The 19,728-nt window shown below is 45.1% G+C and overlaps 1 protein-coding gene across 7 annotated transcripts in view; it reads right to left on the minus strand.

Moving 5' to 3' along the window:
* GRIA3 (glutamate ionotropic receptor AMPA type subunit 3) overlaps positions 1–19,388 on the minus strand; it is a 221,850-nt gene extending 202,462 nt beyond the window's left edge. For all 7 annotated transcript variants that reach the window (XR_007246017.1, XM_048514048.1, XM_048514049.1 and 4 more), the window contains exons 1-2: positions 18,872–19,388; positions 16,527–16,685 (exon numbers count right to left, since the gene is read on the minus strand). Coding sequence is in view for 6 of the 7 variants with exons in the window: in XM_048514048.1 (XP_048370005.1) it covers positions 16,527–16,685; positions 18,872–18,962 (250 nt within the window). In the remaining variant the exon portion in view is untranslated. The remainder of the gene's footprint in view (positions 1–16,526; positions 16,686–18,871) is intronic.
* Between the last annotated feature and the right edge of the window lie 340 nt (positions 19,389–19,728).

The following is a 19,728-nucleotide window of genomic DNA, read 5'->3' on the forward strand; positions in this document are numbered from 1 at the left end:
TTCTTCCGTCTGCCTGGCTGCTCGATACTAGGGAGTCTAAACTGGGGAGCAAGAACAAGGCTCTCTACTCTCTGCACTTCCGCGGCAGCTTGCCAGAAGAAGAAACTTCTTGTCTGCGCTCTGCTGTACCTCCATACTGCCATCACTGCAAGTGGTCAGAGGATGGTATTGCAGTTGTTCACCGCCCTGAGCCCAGCTTGTCAAGATAGGGTGCGATATGAATTTGAAATAAAGGAAACAAAAAGCTAACAGCTCGAGAAGAGAAGAGTGATACACTGGGCCAGCAGAGTTCCACTAAGCTGAAAACATCATTCCTAATATGATCCATCTTTGCCTCTTGGTTCATCTCCAGAACACCAAAACCCAACAAAACTGCACCCCGGGTCAGCAGATTAGAGAAAAGATACCAGGGAGATGGGGGAGATGTTTAGACATCATTGTATACCTCAGAAAAGCATCCTTTTATTCTGTTATTTTCACATTTCCAGAGAGGTCACCTACTAAAAATATTCTGCAGACCCCTGCTTAAAGCAATATGGACACATGAAGTTGCCTTGTGCCAGTAAATACCCTTTGTCTATCAAGGTCAGTAGTGCCTATTCGGACTTGTAGCTATTCTCTACGGTCTTATCTGTTGTGTGGGTGTGTGCCATCAAATCACAGCTGATTTATGGCAACCTCATAAGACTTTCAAGGCAAGAGATGGTCAAAGGTTATTTGTCATTGCCTGCCTCGGCATGGGTTGAGAGAACTGTGACTGGCTCAAGGTCACCCAGAAGGCTTCACGTGAAGCAGTGAGGAATCAAGCCCAGTTCTCCAAATTAGAGTCCGCCGCCCTTAACCACTACACCACGCTGACTCTGTCCTCTGTTAACTAGTCCTTTTATCTGGAGAGGGTGGGGACTGAACTGACAACTTCAGCAGGCAAAGCAGATGCTAAGCCATCAAAACAGCTCGTTTCAGTTGTGTAGTTTTACAGCGTCGCATTTGGGAGACTCACAAAAAGAAAAGAACTAGAAGGCCATATTCCTTTTAGCTTCTTCCAGTATATGGATGCAATTGATCTTAATTGATCTTGACACATTTGGTGGGGGGAAAGCAGCACAAAAAAAGATCAGTTTCTAAAATAAGATCCACCAGGGCTGGCTTGGAAGTCCTTTCATTTAAGCCCCTTGGGCATCCAAGAACTGGTTTTGATGTCTTAATTTTTAGAGAAAGCCTTTGCACACTATTCACTGGTGACATGAGACTCAAGCACTTGTGGCTGTCACGCACACATTCTCCTACATTTTATCCCCAATTCTGTGTGTAGGGGCAGTCTTAGGGATTCTGGACCTAGGGGAAAAGTCTTGGATGGAGCCCCAGAATCACTATCGACACCTTCAAGCACCCCAGAAAGGTCAGGTGCAAGTGGCAGCAGGAGTCTACACTTCTTTTTCCATCTCATCTTTTGGTGAGTGAGGTCATGAGTTTTTGGATGCCCAAGTAAGGGCCCAAAGCAAGGACCACCCCTTGGTGTTCCTCCTACACAAAATTTTAGATTGTAAACTGCTCCAGTCAGAGACCTTTCACTCTCTGGAAAGCACCATGTACACTGAACATTGTATGACTATCATCAGGGAAAGCATTCTGCATGCCCTCAGAAATACTTTTTTTATTGTTTCTTTCTTTCTATCATGGCACAGCCTTGGATGAGCCAACGTTCAGATTAAGCTCTGGTTGAAAGATTAAAGAGCTAAAGGAAGATCAGAAGCCTCTCTGCCATTGACTATGCTACAGCTTTAAAAAGTGCTTTTTATGCTAATAAAAATTGATGGGAGAAGTAAGCACCAGTGAGTGCTGGGAAGCAAATCACCTGAAAGAGTGCTTTAGATTCTTGGACTTGCTCAGGCATTGGTCACTGAATTCTGCAGCCACTTTAAATCTGCTGTCACCATAGACACCCAAGTTCAGAAGTTCAAAAACAGAAGAATGCTAATTAGTTTTCACTCAGCTGTGGCTAGACAGCCTGCGCTTTTCCTGACACCAGCCTTGCCCTGGAATCTGAACTCTGTGCCACCAACTGTGAAGCATCAGAACAACAACTTCTTAAAATATTCATTAAAGTATATCCAAGAAAACATCAAAGGGAGCGGGATTTGAACTGGAGCCTGCTTGGTGGATCCTTCCTTTGTAGTGAACTGGACTGCAGCATACCAAGGATGCTCCAAACTTTTTTGCCCATAAAGTGAAACTATGATCCCTTCACACCAAAGTTTATACACAGCACATGGCTAGTTTTGTTGTTTTTTTCCCCCCAGTGACAGCAAGGTAAAGTTGGTGCTGTGGGTGCCCAAACCCTTTTGCCTAAGGAGAAGGTCATCCGAGGAATATGGAAAGGGTCGCTCTGCTTTCTGTGAGTCAACAGGGCAACCCACCTTCGTGCCTATGGGACAATGATTAAAAAGGAAATTTGCATATCAACATCTCAACAAGTCAGAGGAAAGAGGATACAGCTTTCCATCCTTCAAGGATTGTACATGAGTACCCAGCTTGCTGAGGGTAAAGTGCAGGTGACAATAGCAAACCACCCCATAAACAAAGTCTGCCTAGCAAATGTCAAGACGTGACCTTATCCAGTGGGTCAGTAATGACCAGGTGCTTGCACAAGGGACAACCAGAGGAAAGAGGACCCATCCATATTCCACCAGCTAAGAAGAAGAATACAAGTGAGCAGAATTACGATGTGACATTTGCAGAGGTTTCCTCTCCCCTGTTGGGTGCACATTGCAATTATGTGCACTTTGAGAAAAGCAAATATCCCGCGGTGGCTGATCGCAGGGACACTTCCTCAATTCCCTAATTACCTTCATATAAAATTCTTCCAAGAATGACCTAATCTGAATGGTAACAAAAATGTCAGCGCCGAAGCCTACGTTAACACTGTCTGATGTTTCAAATGTGTGAAAGAGGCTGGCAGAGGTGCTGCTCTGTTGACATTAAGCAAAGCTAATTAGATACCTGGAAGCTTGCAATTTCAAAATAAATCCAATCAATGTGTCAAAATGGAAAGTAGCAGAAGGGAAGTCATGTTGTCCCAGTCCTCTAGTTATTGCAATTCATTGTCCAGTTTTCGACCTTTGGTTTACAGTGGTTCTTTGCCGGATCAGGGCCAACCAAATGCCTGGAATGCAATGCAAAGCAGCAGCTGCAGGTTCAACACAGACAGCGCTATGTCAACTTGAATCCAATGAAACCAACAAGTATTAAAACTCTAATTCAAACAAAAAATGTAACTGCTGGACTGTGCAAATAAACTATCCATGGACATTATGCATTCAACCATCTTTTCTTTCCTCTCTGTAAGAATGCGGACACTATGTAAAAAAAATGTACTCATTGCTCCATACAGCTCAACATTTTATTAATAGTAGAACCCAGGGGTGTCCAGTGAGGTTGATGGGCAGCAGATTCAACAGAGACAAAAGGAAGGACTTCTTAACACAGATTTTGCAATTCACTACCAGACAGTGTAGATATGGCTACAAGAATCGGCTGCTTCAAAAGGCCATTAGACACATTTTGGAGAATGGGTCCATCAGCGGCTATGAGTGACTAAAAGGAGCCTCCATAGTCAGCCATTATGCCTCTGAATACCAGTAACCAGGAAGCAACAACAGGGCCCCCTTTGCCCTGTTTGGTTGCCCATATGAAACAAGTTTCAAAGCTGTTTATTTGATGGGTTCAGAGATCAGCCAAGATTGACACATAAGAGTCATCAGCACATATACATACAATAAAATTCCAACACAACACAGTAGGCTACTTTCAATAGCACAAACATAATTAATAAAAAGACTTAACTAGCTGCTTTCTTGTTAAACATGCCAAGGTGCAACATTTGGCAACTTTTAATGTGGTCTTGTTTGAATGATCTGAGAGGAGCAGGGAAATATAAAATTCATCAGGTTGCCTGGAAAATTTGATAAGACTGGAATTACGTACAGAGACCAGATGCTCCTGTAACTGTATGAAACAGGTTGCTGAGCCTGATGGACCACAGGTCTGATCCAGCAAGGCTTTTCTTGTATCCTATTTTTGTATCCTATTCATACTTGTATTCTATTTTTCAGACCAAAGTCTCCCAAAGCGACCGTGATCAAATGAAGAGGCACAGATAAAGACATCCAACTAAATGCAGATCAGGACAATCGTCCCTTCCTGGTTTTTTTGTTTGGGTAGAGGGGACATCCAGAGAATTCTTCTTCTGCATTTTTCTGGGAAATCATAATTAAATCAGCATTATTTTAGGCAGATGGAACAGTTTCTTCTTTAATTACTATTCATAATAATATAATTATCTATATTTATATGGCCACTCCAGTCTTCCTTGCTGCCTCCCCTTGTTTGGAACAGCTTCACTGAACCACTTCTTCACACACCCTTCTTCTGAAAGCCTACAAAATAATTTGTCTGTTATCACAGTTTCTTGCCCTTCTCCCTTCCCCATAAAGGGCTGTTGAATATGTAGGTACACACTGATAAGACTGTGCCCAGCTTCCTTGGCTTCTGGGGTGACAAGGGTCTCCCTGGTTCCCTCTTCTTGTCCTAGAACAACTCCAAGAGAGCCAACATGGTGTAGTTAAGAGTGGTAGATTCTAATCTGGAGGATCGGGTTCAATTTCCTTGCACGACAGAAAAGCACAACAATTAGCCAAACAAATCTCCATGAGATTCTACCTAAGTCAACATATGACAGTGACTAACTGAAAATAATTAATTACCCTAAAGGATTGTATGATTTGGGGTGGGGGTTGAGGACTTGCAGCTGAATGGAAAGCTGTAGATGAGATATGACCACCTTTATATTCTATTCTTGGGTTGATAAATTTGTCAGCCATTTAGATTATTTGACTGCAAAATCATGTACTCTGATTTTTTTAAAATTTAAAATCACCAGATAGAAGTTGATTGTCACTTTCAGTCTTTCTGAACCTTTCAGAAAAGCCATTTATGCCAAGCTCTTTCCCGTTCACTTGCTAGCCATGAGCCTCCGTCCTCCTTTGGATCCGAATTGCTGTGTGTTCTATCAAGTTTGTCAGAGATCTGACTTGCTGCTACAGCTCTCTCATGTGAATATTCCCAGTGGACTCAGTCCCGCTCCTCCCAAAGTCAATGACAAATAAAAAGTCTCTTTACCTCAAAAGCATAAGAGAGAATCGTGTGGTTTCTTATTTAGGAAAGGACTCAAACTCAAATACTTTCTGCTCCTAGACAGAATATTCGGAAGAAGAGCCATAGGCACAAAATCATTCTCAGACATAAAAACGATACAGAAGAGCACTATAAATGTTTATTCTGCCACTTAACACACAGTGGAGAGGCTGTGAGGTACCAAAGGTCAACAACAAAAGAAAAGTGGAACAGCCTAGATTATGGGTCAAACCCCTGGAGAATCCTTGGAACCCTGTATGAATGCTAAACATAGATACACAAACCTCTCCTCACAACACTGATACCAAATTCATTATGTTTTCACTGAATGGAGTGTTACATGACTAAACTCATTTTAAAACCCTCTGAATTATAGATGGCTCATTCACCTCAAGGATCGGAAATTTATCTCAGTCAGCTGGGTTTGAAGGTGACACTGAGGCCCACCACTATACACCATTTGCTGCTACTGCCACATCTCAACCACAGCTTTGACAGGGGTTGCAGTGGAAGGAGTAGAAGAAAATCTGCTGAGCCTGCTAGACAATCACCTAATACCAAGAGCTTCAGGGCAGAGGAGGACAGAAAGCGAAAGCTGCCATAGCCAGGGCTAGACAATGGGGATTGTGTCCCACTAGTATTTCTCAACACCTTTCTTCACCAGAGCCTCGGTTTCACATGGCCTTTGTCATTTGAGACCCATGATCATTGGAATAACCTGTTTGGCCAAGACTGAATCTCCATCCCTCTTACAGCAGCAGAATGACTATTAGGATATATCCTAAGGACGCAGGATACTGCATTGTTGAGGCTCCAGCCTGATCAAAATCTGAATGGAAAAACACCAGCGTTCCAGATGTCCCAGTTTTTCAAGGATTGCCCCAATTTTCTGATGTCTGTGCATAATAAGTTTATGGTGCCATCCAAGGAGATGTTCGCGATGCCTTAAAAAATATTAAGCACATGTGCGTTAGAATTCCCAATCCTGAGCCACTTCCACCTAGCCTATAGAAGTTGTGGGGAGCCATGTGTATACAAATGTATGCCAGAGTGGCACTGGTAGTAAAGAAGAAGAAGAAAAAGAAGAGTTTGGATTTATAACCCCCCTTTCTCTTCTGCAGGAGACTCAAGGGGGCTTACAGTCTCCTTGCCCTTCCCCCCTCACAACAAACACCCTGTGAGGTAGGTGGGGCTGAGAGAGCTCCAAGAAGCTGTGACTAGCCCAAGGTCACCCAGCTGGCGTGTGTGGGAGTGTATAGGCTAATCTGAATTCCCCAGATAAGCCTCCACAGCTCAGGCGGCAGAGCTGGGAATCAAACCCGGTTCCTCCAGATTAGATATACGAGTTCTTAACCTCCAGTGCCACTACACCACTTTGGCTAGGGACAAAGATGCCTCCAATCAGTGGCTCAGACCCCAGAGGAGAAGGACCAACTCCCAAATGCAGTATAAGCATCCCTACACATAATCAGATCCAGACGATGGCTAGGCTGCCTAACTAAGAAACTACCATACCACTGCTTGCCTTTTACTTATTTAAGATATTAACAGGCTGCCCTTTCCATAAAAAGGTGCTCAGAACAGCTTACGCTGAACCACAAAAAACGGAATGACAAACTATCTAAAAACAACTAATACAAAATACAAATACAGCATTACAAATACATTTAAAAACAGCAAGTGGACGAGTCAAAGCAGATTAAAAACAACAGATCAAACATACTCGATAAGCGCAAATGGGTACCAAATGAACCACTGTAGGGACAACAGTGCCACCCCCAAAGAGACCCTGCCCTCAGATGGTAAGGGCACACTCAGTAGGAGATGATGGTGCTGATCTTAAGTGAGGAGCAGATTCATTGGAGAGCAGATGGTCCTTCAAATACCCTGTTTCCATTTATGCCGCACTGAACTACCCATCCAGATACTAAATTCACTTGGAGTTGTAATTTTTTCTAGAGCAAGCTTGACTAGATCCAATGCCAAATTAAACATTTTTAGGGTCAGCTTGCAAACACCGTGGAAGTTGATAGAGCACAATCTATGATAGAATACAGCAGGGAAAGAAGTGGCAGGATTAATGAATCATAAGAAGGGAACAGCTCAACCAATGATCCTTGGCATAAGAAGAAGAGTGTTACACGTAGGCATGATGTCCCTGTCTCGGTCCGTGAAATGTAGCAGGCTGTGAGAGATCACCCGGGAACTTCAAGTAACCCCCCCTTCCATGCTTTTCCATGCAACAGCAGCATATAAAACATAATAAGCCAATGCAATGAGCCCAGGCTGTCCTTGCAGGCTCTCAAGGGCAATTTGCACCTGTGACCGCAAACCCTGTTCTTCCCAGTGCCTTTCATTTTGTGTTCTGAAATCAGCACAACTGTTAACAGAGATGTCTTTGGCAGCGATGGGGTGACCAGTTTCAACATCACCGTCCCTTTGCCAGCTGGCGAAAGAGAACCCAGATGCAAGGAAAGCAACTTGTTTGTCCCCTGGCAGGAAGAAATGCTGAGCAGCAACAGCAGCGAAGAGGAAAGCTCTTATCTGCCGTGCTCATCAGAGAAGGCTGGAATGAATAAGTCAAAATTCAAACTAGTCCCGTTTATCCTCTGTTTACATCAGTTCCTAAGACAGTTAGCATAGCATTAAAAGGGGGGGGGGGTACCAAACCTACAGATGCTTTTGCTCTGAAAAATCCCTCCCCTGTGAATGCAGAAGATGAATGGCAAAAGGACACAAACACAGCTAAGGATGCTAGTCAAGCAATAAACCACTATTCAAAGATCAGTACCCAAACAAACAAGTAAACCGATCTCAGCAAACAAGGATAATTAGGTAATAATGTTTTCCCCTTTGGCTGCCAAAGGAAGAAACATGGCAGATAAGTAAACATTTTGAGCACATTAACAAGAAACCTTGCGGGCCAGCCCAGAGATACTGTGTTAGATCGTTTCAGATAGGATACCAGCAAGAACAGAAGGACCAGCAGAAATGCTTAAGAGGCTTAACTACAGACTATGGATCACCCCAAATTTGACAATCAAATCTTTCAGTTCTTTCGTACATTCCACCTTCATTAAGATCAACAGATTTTCTTAAGGTCCTTGTGTGTATTTGTGCGCTTCAAAGTATTAACGCTAATCCTTTTTCCTCCATGGGGAGGGGGGGGGGGGAAAGTAACCTGAGGGTTAAGTTGGCTTTCCTAAATATTCCGTGCAACACATGCAGTAATCCAAGGGAACATTTGTTGGCCATAAAGGTGTACAACAGCAATTTTTTTTTTTGCAATGACACAGTGCAGAGCGAGCAAGCGAGCGAGAGAGAGAGAGAATATGCGATCTGAGTGCTAATGAGCTGACACTGCAGTGGCTAGAGCTATGTAGTGGAGAGCACTATAAGTGCAGAACAGGAGAGACACAAGCAGTGTTATTTCGAGGGAATGAGAACTACAGAACTTTGAGCGTAATGTAGACGCTAATGTTAACAGATGCCAGTAGAGGTTTTTATCTAAACCTGAATGGAGGGGTGGGGGGGGAGCTATATTTAGATATGCCAGAAATGGAATTATGCATTTAAATACTCTGCTCCAGTACATTCTGACAAAGATGTCTCACTCTGTGTGCGTGTGTGCGCGTGCATTTCCAAAGGAAACCTGCAGTGCTTCGGTTACCACCTGCTTGCTTAAATGATACCGTTCACACTCGTAAAACAAGTTAACCTAAATCATTTGGGGGGTTTTCCTCCCAGAGAATGTGAACATCTGCAGCATAGTCTCTTGCTTTTTAAAATGAGAACCTTTATGTAAGAACCCGGCTTTATATAAGAGCTGAGGAAAAAATCCTCAAAGTTGTTTGAATGTTTCATGTTTCCATATAAAATATCACCAACACAAAAAGAGAGGGGGGGGGGTTGGTAGATGGCTACAAGATATGCTGAGACACAGGCATAGGTTTATGCAGCAATTTAACAAAACAAGTGTTATTTGCTCCTTCAAAAATTAAATGCAAAGGTTTTCTATCTCTGAAGAAACTGTCAGTAAATGCCAGCACAAAGTTTTTTCCCTGATGTTCCATGAAGATTGTCAGCATACCTTTGACCACTTATGGAACGTACACAATTGCAGCAAGCTGAATATATCATAACAAAGACAAGCTTTCTCATTCTTCGATAAACTCATGATACCCATTGTCATAATTTCCATTTTATATTCTTGATTACGCTAATCTGAGCTAAAATGCCCCATTATCATGCTGGCCTCACATTCATAAACTTTGATTAAAAAGATTCATGCTCTTAAGATACATTTTCAACAACAAAACCAAAAACACTAGTTGCCCAGTCTTTATGCTGTAAGACAACATCAGGGTATATAGCACTTGGTTGAAAGGGATACCTTTCTTTTCCTCACCATGGGAACTCATCCACACAAGTGTTGAGTAAGGATTTTTTTTGTTTATTTTAAGATAAACTCTACAAACATTTAAAATGAGTATGTCAAATGATCTCCGAATGACCTTTGGGAGAGTGCAAAAGTACTGCTCTATGGCCATCTATAAAAAGCATCCAACTGCTAGATAAAGGGGTGATTGAGATGAGCCAGGAGCTAAATATTTGAACCTCAACTTCTTTTCATCATTTTTTTAAGAGTCTCTAAAAGAAAATTGAGTGCCCACTGTACCTCGGAATGCCAGCAAACTACAAGCAGCGTCAGATCACCCACCTTTTCCCATCCCTCGCAGCATACGTTACAGTGAGGCCCTGAGGGCTTTTCAATGGCTTTATCTGTCATGGTTCTCCTCCCAGCCAGAAGAAAGAACCTTGAGAATCACATAGGCTACATTTCCAAAGTTCTCTGGGTAAACGATGATTGTTGAACCATGTTAACTGCGCAATCCTGAGTGGGGGATGGTAGCTGCGGCGCATCCGGGGACGGTGCAGCCACGCCACCTCCTAAGAGGCTTGCTGAGCAGCAGCTAGAAAGTGAAAAGCAATAATGCCCTTTCCTCCGTGCCAGTGGCCCACACTGCACAATAGACCATGCCGCTGGTTTTGCTGGCGCAAGTGGGTCATTACTGGCCTGAAAGAGCTCAAGAAGTTGACTAAAGTCAGCTCCATCCCAAAGAATGCTCCTTTGGCACCAGTGCGGGCTACTGCGCTGGAAGGGCACCAGTGCTATGGCTGCAGGGGTGCCCAGATGTAGCACTGCTGCGCAGCTCTCCAGCACTAGAATAAGTAGTAGTTATACCAGCACAGGGCCGGAGCAAGGGGGAACTGCACCCAAGGCATGTGCGGGTCCTGTGCCCCTGCCACGCCCCCACCCACCCCAGAATGCCCCCGCACCGGTGCGCGCCCAGTGCATTGCGCACCCCCCCCCCCCATGGCACTATGCCACTGAACCAGCACAAGGGTTTCGCCACTTCCTTAGTGCTTTCCCCCCACCCTTTGGATTGCACTGTAAGTCTCCCTGGCCAGGATCTTTATAGTTTTCTCTTATCTGAATACTTATCAAAGCAGTTAAATGCAACAATAACTACCGTGTTTCCCCGAATATAAGACAGTGTCTTATATTAATTTTTGCTCCCAAAGATGCGCTATGTCTTATTTTCAGGGGATTTCTTATTTTTCTGTGTTCTGTTCATCGGGCATGCTTCCAAACAAAAACTTTGCTATGTCTTACTTTCGGGGGATGCCTTATATTTCGCACTTCAGCAAAACCTCTACTATGTCTTATTTTTCGGGGATGTCTTATATTAGGGGAAACAGGGTAGCTGTTTTGGACAGAGTCAAACTACGACCCCACTAGCTGAGATTCTGGAGGGAGGGAGGTTTTTTAAAGGGAAGCCAAATGCTGATCAGAAGAAACACAAACAAGCCACTACCTCATCCGCACGGGATTTCTAATTGGTAATGGCTCTGTGGGTTCATTTTTGCACACTGTAGCTAGCTGGCGGAGCAGCCGCACAGATTGGTATGTATGAGCATTCTGACTTTTCAAAGACAATTACTTTCCAATCTGAGGAAGCATGGCAGCCTTCCTGGTTATTTATTTGTTGCTGCAAATACTTCCATGTGCAGTGGGCAGGACCGCAAATAATATTTCCCCTCTGCTACAATACATCACCATGCGATCATTTCACTCGAGACAAGGTCACCTTTCCCCATTCTTTTTCCAGTTTACTTAGTTACAGATGGTCCCACTCTATAAACTGGGGTGTGAAAAATGTGAATAGAGAATTTTTTTCCCCTTTCTCAAATCAGACTAGAACTTAGGGTGATTTACTTAAGATGACTATCAGTTGACTTGAAAGAAAGTCCTTCTTGTAAGTAACTTATGACACTCATTGTCACAAGATAAAGTGATTGCCTCAGGTTCAGATTAAATTAATAACTAGGGGGTGCCCTAATTGAACATTTTTCCGTTTATCTCATCCTTCCTCCATGGAGTTCAGAGCAATGTAGGTGGTTCCCCCTTCTTCAAGTTATCCTCACAACAACTCTGGAAAGAAGGGTTGGTTGCATTCTCTTGGGCTGAACTAAAGGCATCCAGCAAGTGTCATGTCAGAGCATTATTTGAATACAGGGCTCCCAGAGCCTAATCTGACACTCTACTGGCTCATGAGCTGTTGTGGCAAATTAGACATGATAGTCAAATAGAATCTCCATTTGCCCATTCATTCCTCAAGTCTTCCCTCTAGTTAAAATTTCTGATCTACCTTCAACAATCCCTACTCAGCGTCCACCCAGGTTAGATTATTGTATTGTGTTCTACATGGGGCTGCCTTTGAAAACAATCCAGAAACTATCACTGGCCTAAAATGGGGCAGCCAAACTTCTGTCAGGGTTAGAGTACAGGGGTCATATGAGTCCTGCCCTGAAATAACTTCACAGGCTCCCCTTTCTTTTATAGGCTCAATTAGAAATGTGTGTCCTTACCTTTAACACCTAAATGGCTAAGGGGAAGGGTACTGGAAGGAATGCCTCCTGCCATATTGCTGGCTCACCAATTTAGATTCACTTCTCAAGCTCAATTCTCTATGCTCCTGCCATTAGAGGTGATGTGGGTAGCAACTAGAGATTGGGCTGTTTCAGTAGTGGCACCTCACTTATGGAGTTCTCTTTGCTTGAGGGTTGCCCGGTGCCCATTCTACTCTTTTTGGTACCAGGAAAAACATTGCTGTATACCCAAGCTTTTAACTAAAGACTTGATTTTTAACACTGTCTGTGCTTTTGGTCTGAAAACGGTTGAATTCTCTTTGAGATGCTCAACGTGTTGTTTTCATGCTCTAGCTGGGTTTTTAATGCTGGGTTTCAGTGAGTAACTTTTCATATTTTATTTTTTTAAAAAAAAAATTGTAAGCTGCCCCGGGCAGGTTTGCTGCAGACAGAGTCACTCCCCATCACTGAGCCACAGCATTATCAAGTAGTATCACCTCCGGGACCTCAGCCATGTCAGGCTCTAGTTCCAAGCTCTAAACACCAGCTGCCATTGCTCCACAGAATTGGAAAGTTATTCTACATATGCACAGAAGTATTCTTCTGGAGCTCAGCTTTGGCACACAAAGGAGATTTCTGGGGAAGGATTCCTCAGCCCACAAGACATTTTACTAGTCTCATCAAAATTTATAACACCCTTGAGGTGCTGCATGAACCCTCAGCATTGGGGAACAATTGGACAGAGTCCCTTAGAGAAAGAATTAAAAGTCAGTTTTGCTTTTTGCTGGATAGTTTCTCACTGGAAGTATGCATGTAAATGCTGTCAAGTTGCAATTGACTTCTGGCAACTCCAGCAAGGGGCTTTCAAGGCAAGTGAGAACCAGAGGGGTGCCATTGCCCTCCTCTGCAGAGTCTTCCTTTGGTGATCCCAATCAAGTACAGACCTTGCTTAGCTTCCAAGATCTGATAAGACTGGGCCATACTACACCGCTTCCCTCCACTTAATGGTAATACACATCATAACACTTGTTCCCCTTTTGTTTACAGGGAATACCAGAGATAACTTGAGAGAAAATGAATACTATTTGGCTTCCAGGTGTATAATTGCTAAAGAATCTAGAACTGCATAAGCAATAGAGAAAATCCACTTTTAACCATCCAGCCATTCATGTGGTCAGGATAATATGGAACCACTAAACCATGTTAATTCAAGAAGGATGGCTAAGCAAGTCTGTTGCAGGAATAAGAAAAAGAGTTTTGTAACATCTTAAAAACTAACATTTTAAGGTTTCGTGGACTATACCCCACATCATCAGATGGATCGTTAGATGGCAGCCACATATGCATACCATACTTGAACGCAAAGTCACGAAGAAGAGGAAGAAGAGGAGGAAGAAGAAGAAGAAGAGGAAGAGGAAGAAGAAGAGGAAGAAGAAGAGGAAGAAGAAGAGGAAGAAAAAGAGGAAGAAAAAGAGGAAGAAAGAGGAAGAAAGAGAGGAAGAAAAAGAGGAAGAAAAAGAGGAAGAAGAAGAAGAGGAAGAGGAAGAGGAAGAGGAAGAGGAAGAGGAGTAGGAGGAAGAGGAAGAAGAGGAAGAAGTGGAAGAAGAGGAAGAAGAGTAGGAGCTGGCCTACAATCTCCTTTCCCTGCCTCTCCCCACAACAGACACCTTGTGAGGTAGGTGGGGCTGAGAGAGTTCCGAAGAACTGTGACTAGTCCAAGGCCGTCACCCAGCAGGAATGTAGGAGTGCGGAAACATATCTGGTTTACTTAAGAGTATTGTCAATTGAATCCAAAGTACTTTCTCACACAGTCCAGCATTAACTTATGGAAATAATTACCAAAATGTTGCCATACTTTGCACTTTCAGTCTTTGTGGCCTTTTGAAGTTGCTGTTAACCATTTTTTTCCTCCAAAAGTGGGCATGTGTGTATGTGTGTGGATATAAAACCCACCAACCAAGGATCTACCTCACACTTGGATGAAATGAGCTCTGGTCCATGAGTGTTTCAGCCAAAATAAAATGCGTTAGTCTTTAAGGAGCTACGGGATACCAGTTTCCTTTCATCTACATTGGATTAAGTTGAAAATGCACTTGGGGAAGGAAAATAATATATCTTTGACCTTTCCTATAGTATTTTGGATTTGCTCACAGACATTAAAATGACAAACAGGAGAATCAAGGACTCTTGTGATAACAGAAGATATGCCACTGAGCTGAGTCTATATTAAATTCCATAGATGTTTGGGCCAGTAATCGAGGAAGGGGCTACCATAAAGCAGAAAGGAGGCAGTCACTTCAAGCATTAAGATTTTAGACCTCACAAAGGACCAGAAAGATATCAACAATTTCATTGTTATATGTTTTTTACTATAGAAACATGAACTAAAAAGTGTTTCCCAGTCAGATGCCAGAATCATGGGCCAACCTCACTAGTAATCTTAGTGGAATTTTTAAAGAGGGACGGACCCTAAAGAAGAATGATTAACTAATCAACAATGTAATCTCTTTAGTTTAAATCTATAGAAATGAAAGGATTACAGTCATTGAAGATTCAGATGTTTGTTGAAATAGCAGCTTGTGCTGGCCAGGATTATGAAAATAAAATCCAAATACAGGTGGATTTTTAAAAAGGTTTTTAAAAAAGTTTTTAAAAAGTTATAACTGGGGTTGCCCACATACCTGAAAAAGACCTCCTGACCCGTTCTCTCACTTTGTACAGCAGCTAGCAAAAATCAGCAGGTGATGCTTTTCAGACCAAGGAGCTGAAAGCATCCTTCCCTGTTCATGTTCCTTTATCAAGCAACTGTTAAAGACACAGGTACAATGGCTGGTTGAAAAGAATTCAGAACTGCCCTTGGATCACTGATGTTTCATATAACTTTTCCAAAGTCTGAATCCCAAACTGTGTACACAGCTCTCTAGAAACTCACAGGAAGCAAATGCAATGCTATTTATCCTCATAAAAAAAACCCCAAGAGTATCTGCTTATAAATCAACAGACTTGCTTATGGGTACACAGGCATCCCAGAAGGTCAGCTCTTTGCATTCTCCTAGTGCCTCCTCCCCATCCTTATTAGGTAAAGCTAGATAAACATTACGCAAAGACCATTACAACGGTGACGTGCAGCCAAGCAGTACAATCAGCCTTCTCCTCAAGAAAGGAAGTATTGCCTTTACAAGGTAGAGATTGATTGATGCCTGCAGAGCTCTGTGCCAAATCTACTCCCAAAGCAATAAATTGACCCCTTGTTGCCCATCAAAAAAGCAAGGGTGGGGAAGGAACAGCCTCTGCAACAGAGCATATGCAGGAATGGGGGGGGGGGACCACTCCAGTCTCTCTTCAAAGCTGGCGGCTCCCTGACATAACTGGTTGCTCACCAGGGTCCTGAAGGTACAGAGGCTATTCTGATAACTTCAGGTTTGCCGCTTTCCAATCCGGCAACACTCCCTGTGCAGAATTTCACAGGGGTTAAGCAGTGCTCCCGTTCTCTGCTTCCCAAACACTTGGATTTTAAATCGAGCCTGGCCCACAAGCAGAGATGCTCCTGTGCTCTCACCTCCTTCGACCCCAATAAGATAAAAATGTCCAAATATTAGGACTCTTTAAGAAGTCTGGCTGCAGCGCAGATGGGTTTGCTCCTGTTCAACTGTGCTCTCTTCCTTTACTGTTTTGTTTGCATTTTTCCCTCTCTCTCTAGTAAAGCATTAGTAGGTATGAAAAACACACACACATTTGTAGTGCTAATTCCCCCCCCACACACACACACACACACTCCCTGCTAGACTGCCAGGTTTTCTACATCATTTCCCTCCTCCCTCCCCCTTGCCAACAGCATTCATCAGTTAGCCTCACTGGTTTGTAGCAAGACATTCTCTATGAGAAGAGAGGCTATTTTAAGGCAGGCTGGTAACCCCATCCCATTGTGTCACCTCAAGGTCATTTTAAACTGCATTTTCCACATTTTGTCCCGATGCAATGTTATTTGGGGGAATGATGTCCCCCCTCCTTATAGCCAAGCTGTTGCTAAATACCTACTATTGTCAGCAGTCAAAGCAAAGGACAGACACTAAAACTGGCAACGCAGAACTTATTCTGAACCACTCAATTCGACTGCTGGGGGCGGGGGAACCACTTTTATGTAGTAAGAACCAGTTCTTTATCAACCATAACCGGCACACATGCAATACTTGAACAGGAGAGAAGCGAGTCAATGGGCAGCACTAACATTCATTCTGGTGTAGTTTACCAGATATGAACTGCAGTTCTGGATAGCAAATCAGGGCTAAAATCGGTATAAGGGTATGTCTGGGGGTGGGGCGGGGGGGGGGGGGAGAGAATGGAGAGGTTTTCAAACAGGTGCCACAGTGCTGTGCGGAGAAGAGCGGGCAGCTACTTACATGCATTGGTGACCGAAAAGCTGTTGGAGGAATCCAGGTGGTCCACGTGATAGTTCAAATGGAAAGGTTTTTCTGTGAAATTTTGGTTTGTGTTGTATAACTGTACAGCAAATCGGAATGCACTGTGCTCCTGGACCGTGTTTCTCATGAACAGCCCTCCTGCAAAGAAGAACAAGTGCTTTTTGAAATACTATAGACGGGATGTAACAGGATCTGTAGATACGATAAGAATATTATGCTCCAAAGCAATGCTCTCCCATACAAAGCATATCCATGTCTCATTATTCATACTTAACCTTCAGAGATCAGTGTTCGTGTACATTAATTGGTATCTTTACATTAGCTCCATTGGATAGGCTGGTGGATTCCGAGACAGTGTAAGACCCTTTAGCGTGATCAGGGCCGAGGGGAGTTTTGAACCTGGATCACAGCTGATTCTTTGTGCCACTAACAAAACCAGCTCTACAGTATCAGCCTGGGCTTAAAGTTAATATCAGTTCAAAATGTGAAGATTGCTACCCTATACATCCTTGGTTTGGCCTCAGGACCATCGAATTCTGTGGGGACTGACCAATCCTGACCATATCTACTCTGAAGTAAGCCCCACTAAGAACTACAGACACAAGACTGCAGCCCGATCAGGAACGAATTCTGCTCAGGTCTGTTCAATGGGGTTTACTGCCAGGAAAGTGTTTAGTGTGAGGTATAGTTCCATTGGAGTAATCCCTGCAGAATTCAGCAGGGTTTCCTTGTGAGTCAACACCCCCAGATCTCCGGCTCTAGAATCTTGGAGTCGAACAAGAGTTTTCGCACCTGACTAGTCTTAAAGACAATCTTAACTTTCAAAGCGGTGAGTGGAAGGGCTGGACCAGGGATAGGGAACCTTTAACACTCAAAGAGCCATTTGGACCTGTTTTCCACGGGAAAAGAAAACACTTGGAGCCGCAAATCATTTTTGACATTTAAAATAAAGATAACCCTATATATATTGGGTTTTTTAAAACCTTTTACTCCGCTCATTCTGAGAAGCGCATGGATGCGCCCGCCCTGCTGCTTGCAGGGCAGGCAAGGATGGGGCTGGCGGCTCGGCTCGTGGAGCCACAGTGCAAGGGCAGAAGAGCCGCATGCGGCTCTCGAGCCGCAGGTTCCCTACCCCTGGGCTGGACGGAAAAGATCTGAACCTCCGGGCCGCCAATCCCGTTGTAGGGATGCAGTTTCGAACAGCTGCGTGCAGAGGTTTCCCTCTAGACGGGCAGAGATCAAAGTTGCAATGGAGGAAGGATTTTTTTTAAGAGAGAAAAAGGTGCTCAAGAAGAAAGCTAAGCGCCTGAACTCCTCGCGCATCTCGGTGAGTGCAGGTTGGGAAGCGGACCGCTTGCTCCGAGTTCAGCAGCCGCAGTGGGGAGGAGAGATGCCGCTCCGAATTCGCACGCGGAGGGACGGCGCCTTTTGATAAACGGACCCAAGCACTATTTTTAAACCCCGCCTGGCAGTTCTCAGCTCCCCGGGAGGTGGGGGAAGAGATGCATTCCTACTCAGGGACTGCAAACGGAGTTACGTTGGATGGCACAGCCGGGCAGCGGGACTATTGATTATTGGGGCTCTATCGCCCGCCCCCTCCCCCTGCGACGTCTGAGTTTCCCCTCCCCAAAGCCATCTCCGCCCCCCCCCCCCCACTCATAAGCCTCTCCTGTTGGGAAAGGAACTGCAGCCACATTTCGGACCTTTCTCAGCCCAAGGCAAGGGGGGAAACGCAAAGGCAGGAACGTGCCCCGTCAACTACCCAGACGAACCACCAACCCCGTGCGCGATTCGAATCGTCGCCGGGTTAAGTTGATGCTCCCGGTCCCAGGAATCGATGCCATCTCGCACCGTTGAAGCCAAGCGAGGCCAAATGGAGTCAAAAGGAGATCATCGCGGGGATTCACGAGTTTCTATGCCGCATCCTTAAGAACCGGGGGTGGGGTGGGATTTGGGGGGGGGGGCAGTCGCAATTTCGTGTGTGTGTGGGGTGGGGGTCCCGACTTCAGTCAGGTTGCCAGCCCTGCTAATAATAACAATTTCCTACTTATGAACGCTGCTGTTTCATTCCACCCCCACCCCATTATTAATCTATGCAACGCTATGCAGTTCTCCCTCTCCCCCCGTTTGTCAACAGGACTGCGAGTTGCCCGAGGACGATCGGACTAAAAAAATGTCCAGAATCCCCGGGGGAGAGGGAGAGGAGCCACGTACAAGAGTTGACGACTTAAAACAGTGGGGACAGCATCCCACAACCTCCCCCCACCCCACCACGCACAAAAGCTTTGCAAAACAAATAAACAAACGAACATGAAGCGTCTTACCTATACTGATGGTATTTGGAAATCCTCCCCGAGACTCTCTCAGAAGCCCCACCAGCAAAAGGAAGAGAGTTGGAGGCACCGGCTGCCCCATATTTTTTTTTAAAGCCCCTGCAGTTCAATTCCTAAAACGAAACTGACAAGGCGGGCATGGGCGCACCAGTGGCCGCGGGGCAGGAAAGGCTCGGAAAACTGGTGGGATTCCCCCCTCCTTTCCCCCTCTCAACCTTCTCTCGGGGCCCCCTTCACCCCAGACTGGAAGGGCTCATGGGCTTGCGAGCGACGGGCTGAGACTCCAACCCCTGCCGCCCCCAAGCCCCCGGCACGCAAAGATGGTGGGTCGAGCAGCAAAAGGGGAGGCTCGGCAGGGCCCCCTCCGCCGTGGCCCCCTCGATCGGTCCACGAGGGGGGTTTGAGGAGGGCTCCAACTTAGTCTGCCGCCGCCTCGGCCGCGCACGTCCCTTTTGAGCCTCCCCGCAAAACTGCGGCGGCGCCTCGTGTCAGTTTCAGAGCCCGGAGATGCGATCAATGGAAGCAGCGCAGCGCCGCTCACGGGGACCGCCCTTTAAAGCTGCAATGCCTGCCTCGCTCGCTCGCTCGCTCTGGGAAGGGGGGGGGGGGGGAGACAGAAAGTGGCGGGGGGGGGGAGAGACTGGGGAGAAAAAGGGGAACGAGAGGACAGAGACCGGGGGAGGGGGGGGAGAGGTAAGAGACCCGGAAGAGGAGAAAGGGTGCAAGAGCTGGAGCAAAGGAAGAGCAGGAAGGGATGACATCAAACGGGAGAATCTGCTTCACCCTGCCAGGGAGAAGGCTCTGCGATGAAGAGGAAGGAACCCGTTTGCAGGACTCAGGAGTGCTTT

The sequence above is a fragment of the Sphaerodactylus townsendi genome, linkage group LG13, assembly GCF_021028975.2.
Source record: "Sphaerodactylus townsendi isolate TG3544 linkage group LG13, MPM_Stown_v2.3, whole genome shotgun sequence".
NCBI lineage: Eukaryota > Metazoa > Chordata > Lepidosauria > Squamata > Sphaerodactylidae > Sphaerodactylus > Sphaerodactylus townsendi.